The 12,346-nt window shown below is 44.5% G+C and overlaps 2 protein-coding genes across 2 annotated transcripts in view; one reads left to right on the forward strand and one right to left on the reverse strand.

The window, feature by feature from the left end:
* Nucleotides 1-12,346, forward strand: part of LOC128742312 (uncharacterized protein C05D11.13-like) — a 141,855-nt gene that overhangs the window by 39,115 nt on the left and 90,394 nt on the right. The window lies entirely within an intron of this gene.
* LOC128740074 (uncharacterized) lies at nucleotides 1,080-4,850 on the reverse strand. The gene has a single exon (XM_053835587.1). The coding sequence runs from the start codon at nucleotides 4,848-4,850 to the stop codon at nucleotides 1,080-1,082; it is 3,771 nt and encodes a 1,256-aa protein (XP_053691562.1).

Below are 12,346 nucleotides of genomic sequence, written 5' to 3' on the forward strand. Positions count from 1 at the left end.
AAGTCGTTGGGGTCTTCTGAAAGTGGCGTGAGCGGGCGGGAATTCATACAACCTTCAACAGCAGTTAATACAGTAGTAAGTTCTTCGTAGGATAGTGTTGCGGTTCCGAGCTGGCGAATAAGATGCTTTTTGGCTACCTTCACAGCGGCCTCCCAAAGGCCCCCGAAATTCGGGGAGCGGGGGGGAATGAGATGCCATTGGATGTGATCTTCAGCTAGATGTTTCGATATGCGTTCTTGCTCCGGTCCTGGTTGAAGCATGATGTACAGTTGATGAAGGGTATTCTTTGCTCCGATGAAATTAGTACCATTATCGGAATATATGTGCGACGGTTTATTTCTCCTCCAAATGAAACGGTCGAGGGCCATGAGAAAGGTGTTTGTTGATAGATCGCCCACCAACTCAAGGTGAACGGCTTTTGTTGCAAGACAAACGAATACTGCGACGTGGCATTTCCTTGCTGCTGCTCTGCGATGGGTAGGTTTCAAATACAGGGGTCCGCAGTAATCTACACCAGTGTGACAGAATGCTTCACTAGCGGTAACTCGGCCAACTGGTAGCTGTCCGATGGGTTGTTGTATGGGACGGGGATTTGCTCTGCTGCATCTAAAACAATTTCGTATGACATTGTGCACTGCTCTCCTTCCATTCAAAGGTCAAAATTCATCCCTAACGACAGCCAAAGTCATACTGTTGCCGCCGTGTAACACTTTGCGATGATGAAAGTTGATTAGCAGCTTTGCAAACGGGTGGAATCCGGGAATAACTATTTGATGTTTCACACTATATGGTTCGTCGGACAGGCACAACCGACCACCGACGCGAATTATACCTTGTGCATCCAGAAACGGGCTGAGAAGACGAATGTGAGATCGTGTTGCTACTCTGCTACCTCTGCGCAAATTTTTGATTTCTTCGGGAAATGATTCGGCCTGAACCAATTTTACCAAAACAAATTTTGCAGTTTCCAACTCTTCCACAGTGAGAACCGGTTCGCGAACTCGGTAGGTTTGATTTTGTTCACGTGCATTTCGGGCAAATCGTAGACAGAAACCGACGACATTGAGAAGGCGCTGGTACTACGAGAATCGTAGAAATAACGGGTTGGGAGTATTTTCTTGCGCAATTGACACTGCTACAGGTCTTATTTCCATTTCTTCTACTGGGTTCGGGTCCAAAACAGGTTGCTGCACTGGCCATTTCGATTTGGGTAAGGATAACCAGCTAGGTCCATGCTTCCATTTATTGCTAAGGACTAACTCGTCAGCAGGAAAACCGCGAGAAACCATGTCCGCGGGGTTGTCGGCGCCAGCTACGTGCGCCCAGGTTGAACCGTGGGTTGTTGACTGGATGGTTGAAACTCTATTTGCTATGAAAGTTTTCCAAGTTCGAGGAGGCGCTTTCAACCACTGCAGGACTACAGTTGAATCGGTCCAGAAGTAAACTGCGCTAAAATTCACTTCCAGCGCAGCGATAATTTTTTCATATAAACAGGAACCAAGCAGCGCCGCGCATAGTTCCAGGCGGGGAATTGTAATTCGCTTAAGGGGAGCTACCTTTGATTTCGATGCCAATAAACTGATTTTAACTTCGCCGTCGATAGATTCGGAGCGAACATATATGCATGCGCCATAAGCTGCTTCTGACGCATCTGCAAAACAATGTAGCTCAACGGAAGAAAACTGGGGCAGGAAGGCAAAACGATCGATCCGAAAACTACGAAGATCCGGGAGATTTTGGCAGAACGTCGACCACTTCGTTTGGAATTCCGGCGTTACTTCCTCGTCCCATTTCAAAGATAAGAGCCATAAATGTTGCAATAGGATTTTTGCCTGGACGATTACGGGAGCGATCAGGCCTAACGGGTCGAAAAGCTGGGCGATAGTTGAAAGTACGCTGCGCTTAGTTGCTGGGCCACTATGCAGATTTACAGCAACGTCGAAGCTGAACAAGTCGCTTGCCGGTTCCCAACTGATTCCCAGCGTCTTGATTGTTTCCTCCGAATCAAATTTGTGGGATGTTTTTGTTCCCAGCAATTCTTGTGGGAGGTCAGCTAGTGCTTTAGGGTCATTCGAGTTCCATTTACGAAGACAGAAGCCACCTTTCTGCAATAGCTCGTTGAGTGCGTTGCGTAGCTGGATCGCCTGCTCTACTGAATGTTCCCCACCAATGAAATCATCGACGTACATACATTTTTTGACTGATGGGCCAGCCTTGGGAAACAGGTTACCTTCATCATTCACCAGTTGGTGCAGGGTTCGGGTTGCCAAGAACGAGGAGGGGGCGAGACCATAGGTTACCGTCGAAAGTTCATATGTGCCAATGGGTTGCGTACTGTTGAATCGCCAAAAGATCCGCTGCAGCCGACGGTCTACTGGGTGTATCAAAACTTGGCGGTACATTTTTTCGATGTCCGCTACAAGCGCGATCGGGAATTTGCGAAATCGTAGAATGTTGCTTAGTAGCTCATCCTGCACTACCGGGCCAACAAGCAGGGCGTCGTTAAGCGAATGTCCGGATTTAGATCTCGCGGAACCATCAAACACCACTCGCACTTTAGTGGTGGTACTGGAAGTTTTGATTACAGGGTGATGCGGGAGATAGAAAGCTTCGGGACCGTCCAAATGGTCCTCGGGAATGGCACGCATATGCTCCAGGGAAATATATTCTGCCATGAAATCGCAATATTGTTGCTTAAGATCAGCGTCCTTTTCTAATTTCTGCTCCAGCCACTTGAAACGTCGTAATGCGTTGAACTTCGAACCTCCAATCAGCTGTTCGAATTTAGACTGCTTCGGTAATCGAACGATGTATCTTCCGGTAGCATCTCGGGTTGTCGTGGCAGAAAAAAGGTCTTCACACTCTTGCTCGGTGATCGAATAATTTGTTTTACTGACTTCTTCTACAGCCCAAAAACGCTCGAGCAGTTTGTCGACTGATGTAACTGTCGCCACATGACAAGCTACTGGTGCTTGCTGGGCTTCTTCAGCGGGTATTGTGGTCTTGCCTGTTACTATCCAACCAAACACAGACTCAACTAACAGGGATTTGTTAGTAGCCAATCGTAGCCGACCTTCCAACAGTTGCGTATAGAAATCACCGGCACCAATAATCAGATCGATCCTACGACTAACGTTGAACTCGGGATCGGCTAGTTGTATTCCATCGGGAATTTTCCATTGTGAAACAGTGTACGATCTGGGAGGTGTGTCACTGGTCACTTTTCGTAGGACCAAGAAATCAAGAATGTCCTTGAACCCGGTAACTCGGGAACGGATTTCAGCGCGGATTTGATATTTTGAATTGGTTGTTATACCATCCACGCCTGCAATGGGCACGTTAACAATTTTTCGAGGAAGATGCAATTGCTGGCATAAATGCTCACTGATCGCATTAGGCTGCGATCCAGTATCCAACAGGGCTCGGGCTATATGCTTCTGACCGTAGGCATCAACTATTAAAAGAACAACGGTCGACAGGATAACGTTTCCGCTAGTTTCCTTTGCAGCAGCATTTAACTGAACTGGATCGGGTGAAAACGGGGTAGCAACAGCGGTAGCAATTTGAAACGCGCCAGGCGGTGCACGATCAGCAACGGGATCGTTTTCTATAGACCGGAAAGGACCGGGATGAATCATGGAATGATGTCGTTTATGGCAGTGCCTGCAACGGTATTTGGACCGACAGGTACGGGCAAAATGGTCACTTCGAAAGCAGTTGCTGCACAGTTTTTTATCGGTAAGCACTTTAAGACGGCCTTTTACGTCTAATCCGTTAAAAACAGGACATTCAACCACGGGATGTTTGTCTCTTTCACAAGCGGGACAGGGCGGGAACATCTTCGGAGCAGCTTCGGTCATGGCATTGGTGTTCACGCGGAACTGGAAGGGTTTCTTATTTCCTGAATGCTGGCCACCGGACATGGGGTTGCCGTGTTGGGGACGGTTGATGAGAATGTTCTCTAGTACACGGGTTCTCTTTAGCAAAAATTCTATCAACTTAGTGTACGTGGGTTGTTCCTCCGATGACACTGATTCCTCCCATGCCTGCAATGATGCGTCATCCAGCTTATCTTCCAAAAGCTCTATCAGTATAGAACTGAAATGTTCAACGGGTTCGCCTAATTGCTGCAGCATCTTTACATGACGTTGAAAGTCGTCCACGATTTTATGCAGAGCATCGACGTTACTGTTCAGGATCTTCGGGTATTTCAAAAGCGCTCGAATGTGCTTCTTGCGTAGTATTGCCTTATTGGAATAGCGCTTGACAAGGGTATCCCATGCCATCGAATAATTTGCTGCAGTAATGGTAATAGACTGGATCAGATTGGCAGCCTCTCCCTTCAAGGCCGCACGGAGATAATGGAACTTCTGCACACAAGATATTTCTGTTGAGGCATGAATCATCGAAACGAACGTATCGTGGAACGTCAGCCAATTGTTGAAATCTCCATCAAATTCTGGCAGCGTTATCGTTGGCAATTTCACATTTGCTAGACCGGACGGGATGAGCTGGGGTTCTGAAGCTGACGTTTGCGCAACAGGAACGGGGACTGGCTGGGGCATCTTTGAGATCAGGCTGGCTTTGATGCGAAAATACTGCTCTTCTATTTTTGCTCGACATTCCATGTTCGCAATTAAAAACTGCTCGCTATCATCTAGCTGTTCGTATTCCGACTGGATCATCTCGAACGCTTCATTTAGCTTTTCTAAGCGTTCGAGTCGTAGAGGCACTTCATATTGATGCTCATCTGGAGCGTAATTCACTAGAAATTCATCCATGCGCTTCAACGCTTCTACCACATTTTTCCGCTTCAACTCTTTAGCTTTCATTTTCTTCTCGGCAGGCATTTTAACAGTCGACATCAAAACGGGAACGGTTTCGAGCACGTTTCTGGAACCAAAAGAGACCCAGGAAGTACCGCAAAACGGATTTTATTTTACTTTGGAAAGGTACTCACCTGGTACCTCTTCCAAAGAGGCCTTGTATTTTTATAAAAAATTACAAAAAATGTTGAGCTGCTATTCGGGCGACTAAATCTTCCGCTGCGAGTCCAACTGGTACGCAATAGCAGGAAAAATCGTTGAAACCAAGCGCCAAGAACGATGTCCAGCACGCGGTTTACGAAACTTGAGGTTATGTTTCCTCTCTTTCACTCAGGCAGCGAGACGGGCTTCAAACTAGAGGTTACGTTCCTCTCCTCTTTTGCACGTGCGAGGAGTAACCTAGCTTTCTCACGAGGTACCTTGTTACCCTCGTGCTGGAACGGATTGGGGAAATATAACTGTGATCCGGGTTGAGGTTAGGTTACCTCCTTGTTCTTCACATGCAGCGGGTAAACTAGTTTTTCACGGGTTTTTCACGAGGTTCTTTGTTACCCTCGTGTTGGAACTTTACGTTGTGTATAATAATTTTTCACTCGCGACAGATCTTGATAGAGATCCTGGTCACGGCACCAGAATGTTGGTTTAGGATTCGGACAAGTATTATCGGGCCTCAAAGGGCAATGTGAAAAATCGCGATCGTACTGCTACTAAGATTTTATTTTAACTGAACTGATGGTTACCGGTTTTAGGGTTTTTATCAATAAATCAGCATATCTATCAACTGTCAATTGCTGCTCAAGATTATTCTATTTTAATGCTAGGTGGGAATACACAGGGTTGCCAATTAGTATGTAATGTACATTTGAACCGGTTCATCTGGTATGCAAACTAACAGCTGCACTGGAATCCACAAAAATGTGTCTGATGGGTGGCATGTTGTACTGCCGAGATTTCTAGAGGATTTGTCAGAGAATAAAAATATGAGAATTTGAGTTGCACGGGCCTCCATAAAGCCCACTTGGTACTACAACAGGTACTACCCTACGAATTCTCTTGGTATGCTATGCTTGCTGTGTGAGATCTGTGAGAGCACTTTGTGGGTGGCTTTGAGCAGCGTTATTCTGCAATAATTACAACAACCCTTTTGTAGATGGGTAAACCTTCCATCCACTCCTCCGGTAGCTTCTCCTTCTCCCAAATCCTTGAAATTATCCAGTAAAGTGTCGTTGCTAGTAATTCTTGGCCATTTTTGTAGAGTTCTCTTCACGTTCTTCGTACTTATTCTGCCCCTTTTTCCTCTTCAGGATCGTGGTCAACTCATTCCGCGCTCGTCGAAATTTGACCAAATTCTTCTTCGTGGCAATAGATTGACGTAAATAGAGATGTCAAAACTAATGTTCAAGTTTTATAAGCACATATTATGTCGCGAGAAAAAATCCCTAAAAAAATACTTTCTTGAACATTTCTTGGCCTGTTCTCAAACCCATATTCTTCCAGCTGCATATCCCGCTCTATCAAAACAGTATCGGGATGAAAGTATCGATTTAGCATAATATCGGCGTCGTAATCATCGATGAAATATATCGAAATATCGGCCCTTGAGTATCGATATCGCGAGTATCGATACGGTATCGCCCAATCCTACTTCGGCACACTCCTAAGCTTAGTTCCGCATGTAGAATGTAATATAGTTTAAGTTAGATATATGTGTAGTATGTAGTATAGTATTGCATAACTTAGCTTTATGGGTTTCTCGTAAAGCGGAATGGAGCGGAATTGAACGGATTTTAAATTCAATCCGTTTAGGCCGAAGCACCGGGAGGGCTTACTCAGTTCCCTAGATGAAATGCTGGTATGCACAGAAATTTCTCTAGGAAACTGAAACCAAATCCTACCCACGATTCATGAGATTTTGACTTACTCATGAAAATTTAAAATTATCGCTAGTTAGAACGAACGAGTGTTCAAAAATGATGTGATGTCTTTATTTGCGTAATCGAGACATTTTTTTGAAATTGCCATAGAATTTGTGGCTGTTATGCGAATATGGACAACACAGCACTGAAAAATATACACACACGTACATGTATATATGTGTATGCATGTATGAGTGTGCATGGGTGTATAGGTATGAATGAATATATGTTTTAGTGTTCTATGATGAGTCGGAATTTTTTCTTATACCTATGTTGCCAAACTACAATTGATAATGGGCAGGAAGTTATAGTCAGTAGCTGTGTTTCCTGTGTCAGTTTCCTATGTTATTACTATCATTACTAATATGGCTATCGTTGTTGTTACTGTCACCTCTATTGTATTTTTTTGGATGTAATTAATTATAATTATTATTGTTATTTTCTTATTTCCCTCCTTTATCAATGTCAATGCTTGTTTACAAATAGATACGTATAGTGAAACGAGCTGCAATTTTTGCTAATTTTTTCGTTGAAATACTGCTTATAATATTGCTTGCTAGTGCTTAAAGTTTTCTTTGATAAACATTACGCTTTTAAGTATTAAAGATTTATTCGTATCGTGATTGTGGGTTAAAAAAAAATCGGTATTGAAAATGGATCATCTTTGTAATGCCTGTGCCAATTGTATTCATTCGGAGGCTGACACGGTTATTTGTCAAGGTTTCTGTCGATCAACATTTCATGTTGAGTGCTCCAGGCTTAATCCTGCCCTATGGGCAGAGCTAACATCTAGTGATGCGATTTTTTGGATATGTCAAGCTTGCAGAAAACTTATGAGCAATGCAACTTTTCGTGGAGCTCTAAGCAATGCTAGTAACACACTTGATATGGCACTGGACCAGCAAAGTAAAATGTTCGAGGAATTAAGGGATGAAATTAAGAAAAACGCGAGTATGATCAATCGAATCACAAGAAAAATTCCCTTAACGCCTTCAACTCCCAAACCAATTCCTGGATCAGACGGAAGATCATCGAAGCGTCCGCGCATTCTTCTAGATCCTCCGCAAGAGGAAACAATTACTGCTCAAATGCTTTGTGGGAATAAAGAGCCAGCGCGCGACTCTTCCATTCCGATCGTACCGGTTACCCCTTGTGCCAATAAATTCTGGTTGTTTCTGTCTAGATTCTCACCACAAGCCCCTGTGGAAGAGATTTCTAAACTAGTACAGCAGAATCTAGAACTAGAGGGTCCGGTCGAAGTCGTTAAATTAGTTCGTAAAGGAGCGGATTTAAGTCAAATGACATACGTATCATTCAAGGTGGGAATTGATTTTGCTTAGACTGTAGAACAATAAATTATAAAGATAAGGCGATGCAGCACTCGAGCTGGCAAATGGGAATCTATTTCCGTGAATTCGTAAATGAGTCTCGATCAAATACATTTCGAGATGACTACAAGTATAATGAGTCCAATCCGGAAAATTTCCTCACGCCGCTCACCAACACACAGTAATTATGATGAATCTGAAATGACGATAGATTATAATCTTACTGCGATTCACGAAAACATTACTGACGTACCTGAGTTAGTACCGAAATTGACTACCGCTGCCTCCGTATTATCCACAAGACGAAAACCTGCCGAAAAGAAAATAATACTGGATGTATACTATCAGAACATGAATAGCGTTAAAGGAAGTGAACGGCAAAAAATTATCTATATGTCCTCAATAGATATATATTGCTTCACTGAAACTAACCTGGACTCAACTGTAATGGATAGTTCGTTGTTTCCTCCCGCTTTCTGTGTATATCGTTGTGATAGAAACTCAGCAAACAGTGAAAAACCCGATTTAATCCACCTAGTGGTGAAAGGAACCTTTGTTATACGGTCTATAGATAGAAACCGACACGTCTTCGGAGTATAATCCATCTATTGATTAACGTTGCGTAGTGCGTTGGTTTACATAAAATTTTTGAAAATTGAATACGTTTACAAAATTTGAACAAAATATGACCACTTATAAATTTTGATAGATCCTTTTTTCATGAAATTGCTGAATAAGGATAAGTAAGTTGTTAATAATTTGATTAAGTGCAAGTAAAAGTAGGTTGTAAGAGCAAATATTATTCTTTAACATATACATTGCGTAGTAAAGGTCTAGTTTATAGATTTTTGAACTATGCATAATTTCCTGTAATGCCTAGTTGATTCACACCAATAAAGTTTTCTAAAATAAATTTCATCAATTTTTATTAACCTTCGGTTACTCACGCTGTTGTATTTTGTATAACACGTGTAGGTTTTTGAACGCCATATTGTTATAAAGTTACAAATCGTTGTGTAACTAACGTATATTCTTCAATAAACTTGTAATGAGCAAAATGTCATAATTATTCAATGCATTAATACTTTAAATTGTTGGGAAAATTGATCAGCATAAACTGACATCACAGAAATGAAGCAATCAGCATATGAGGTGTACCGGAATTGGCCTGGAATTTTCTCTCGTTTCTTCATATGGAAAAATGGTGTCTGTATGCATCAAAACAATCAGCAATAATGTAAAATGTTTAAAATGTATCCGTCTGTTGCTAGTCGAGTAATTCGGGGTCAAAATTAGGGTATTTTTTATAATCAAAGTTCTACAGTTCCTAAACAAGCAAACATAGAGGTATACTATATTCAGCAAAGTTGTGTATTTTTACTATTTGTGCAACTTTGTAATACATGAAAAAGTCATACAACAATTACGAAAAGAGCTAAAATAAAAAACTGATTTCACTAATTCATATACAATAAATAATATTTTTCTAGCTTCGCTGAAGAGATAGGGGGTTACTGTCTTTGGGCTTCAAATGGTGAGTTGACAACCTGGAAGGAGCGTCAAACACAGCTCTGGTCCTCACAAGCTCCCGCCTCACGCCTCCACGAGTCATATGATACCAAATGCGGCGTAGCCTGGGCAATGTTGTCAATCTGACAATAGCGAAGTGAGGAGGTGCGACGCGAATACTGGCGCGGTAACCATAGCATGGCGGTAGAGGAAATGCTTCGTCAAATACGAGCGTCTGTCCACCAAGGAGGTGCGGCTCAAACAGCGTCTGTTCTCCATGTTAGGGGCGGCTGATTATTATACTCGTCCTTATGCCAGCAGGGACTCTAAACAGTGCTGTGCACGATGGTCCTCCGGCGAGACAGGGGGTTAGGGGCAGGCCCAACAAGCCGCCCTGGAAATCTAAAAGTTACCAACAACGAAGAAGAAAATAGGGATCGGAACAATCGGCATCGACCCACGCGACGAAATAAGGACTACGATTGGAAACTCGGGACATGGAATTGCAAATCGCTCGGCTTCCCGGGTTGCGATAGGATAATATATGATGAATTACATCCCCGAAACTTCGAAGTCGTAGCACTGCAGGAACTTTGCTGGACAGGACAGAAGGTATGGAAAAGCGGGCATCGAGCGGCTACTTTCTACCAGAGCTGTGGCACCACCAACGAGCTGGGAACCGGCTTTATAGTACTGGGAAAGATGCGCCAGCGTGTGATTGGTTGGCAACCGATCAACGCAAGGATGTGCAAGTTGAGGATTAAGGGCCGTTTCTTCAATTACAGTATCATCAATGTGCATTGCCCACACGAAGGGAGACCCGATGATGAGAAGGAGGCGTTCTATGCGCAGCTGGAGCAGGTGTATGATGGCTGTCCGCGACGGGACGTGAAAATCGTCATCGGTGACATGAACGCGCATGTAGGACGGGAAGCTATATATAGACCGGTAATCGGGCCAAACAGCCTGCATGCCGCAACGAACGACAACGGCCAACGATGCGTAAATTTTGCAGCCTCCCGCGGAATGGTAGTCCGAAGTACCTTCTTCCCCCGCAAAGATATCCACAAGGCCACCTGGAGATCACCAGACCAACGAATAGAAAACCAAATTGACCATATTCTAATCGACGGTAAATTCTTCTCTGATGTTATAAACGTTCGCACCTACCGCAGTGCGAATATAGATTCGGATCATTTCCTAGTTGCAGTTTGCATGCGCTCAAAACTCTCGACGGTGCATAACACGCGTCGAAGTCGTACGCCGCGACCCAACATCGAGCAGCTACGAGTCACCGGAGTTGCCCAGGATACGCGCGGCAGCTGGAAGCAGCGCTACCAACGGAAGAGCAACTTGGCGCAGCAACTCTTGAAGATGGTTGGAAAGGCATTAAGACCGCCATCGGTAGCACTGCACTAGCCGCACTAGGTACAATGAATCCGAACCGAAGAAACGATTGGTTCGACGGCGAATGCGAGCAATTAGTGCAGGAGAAGAATGCAGCACGTGCGAGGATGCTGCAACACCGTACGAGGGCGAATGTGGATCGATATAAACAAGCACGGAACAGGCAAAACTCGGTCTTCCGGAGGAAAAAGCGCCAACAGGAAGATCGGGATCGCGAGGCGATGGAAGAACTGTACCGTGCTAACGATAAACGGAGGTTCTACGAGAAGTTAAACCGCTCGCGCAAAGGCCATGTGCCGCAGGCCGATATGTGTCGAGACTCAGACGGTAATCTTCTCACGAACGAACGTGAAGTGATCGAGAGGTGGAAGCAGTATTATGACGAGCACCTTAACAGCGATGTAGCTGAACATGGAGGTGACGATATGGCAATAGATCTTGGAGCACGTGCAGAAGACGACAGAATACCAGCCCCTGACCTCCAGGAGGTAGCAGAAGAGATCGGTCGGCTGAAGAACAATAAAGCGGCTGGGGCTGATCAGCTACCCGGCGAGCTGCTGAAATACGGTGGTGACGCACTGGCTAGAGCGCTGCACTGAGTCATTGTCAAGATTTGGGAGGATGAGCTACTACCGGAGGAGTGGACGGAAGGCATCGTGTGTCCGATCTACAAAAAGGGCGACAAGTTGGATTGTTGCAACTACCGCGCAATCACACTGTTGAACGCCGCCTACAAGGTACTCTCCCAACTTTTATGTCGTCGACTATCACCATTTGCAAAGGAGTTCGTGGGGCAATATCAAGCGGGATTCATGGGTGCCCGTGCCACCACGGACCAGATTTTCGCGCTTCGGCAAGTGTTGCAGAAATGTCGCGAATACAACGTGCCCACGCATCATTTATTCATCGACTTCAAATCGACGTACGACACGATCGATCGAGATCAGCTATGGCAGATTATGCACTACTACGGATTTCCGGATAAACTAACGCGATTGGTCAAGGCGACGATGGATCGAGTAATGTGTGTTGTTCGAGTATCAGGGGCAGTCTCGAATCCCTTTGGATCTCGAAGAGGGTTACGGCAAGGTGATGGGCTTTCATGTTTGCTGTTTAACATCGCTTTGGAGGGTGTGATAAGAAGAGCGGGTATAGACACGAGTGGCACGATATTCACGAAGTCCGTCCAGCTTCTTGGTTTCGCTGACGACGTTGACATCATTACACGTACCTTTGAGAGGATGGCGGAAACGTACATCGGACTGAAAGCTGAAGCCAAACGGATAGGACTTGTCATTAATGTATCGAAAACAAAATACATGAAAGGAAGAGGTTCTAAAGAAGTGAATGCTGACCTCCC

Source organism: Sabethes cyaneus, chromosome 3, assembly GCF_943734655.1.
Source record: "Sabethes cyaneus chromosome 3, idSabCyanKW18_F2, whole genome shotgun sequence".
NCBI classification, from domain to species: Eukaryota; Metazoa; Arthropoda; class Insecta; order Diptera; family Culicidae; genus Sabethes; species Sabethes cyaneus.

Coding starts and splice junctions, on each gene's coding strand:
- LOC128740074 (XM_053835587.1), bottom strand. CDS start 4,850: ATGCCTGCCGAGAAGAAAATGAAAGCTAAAGAGTTGAAGCGGAAAAAT.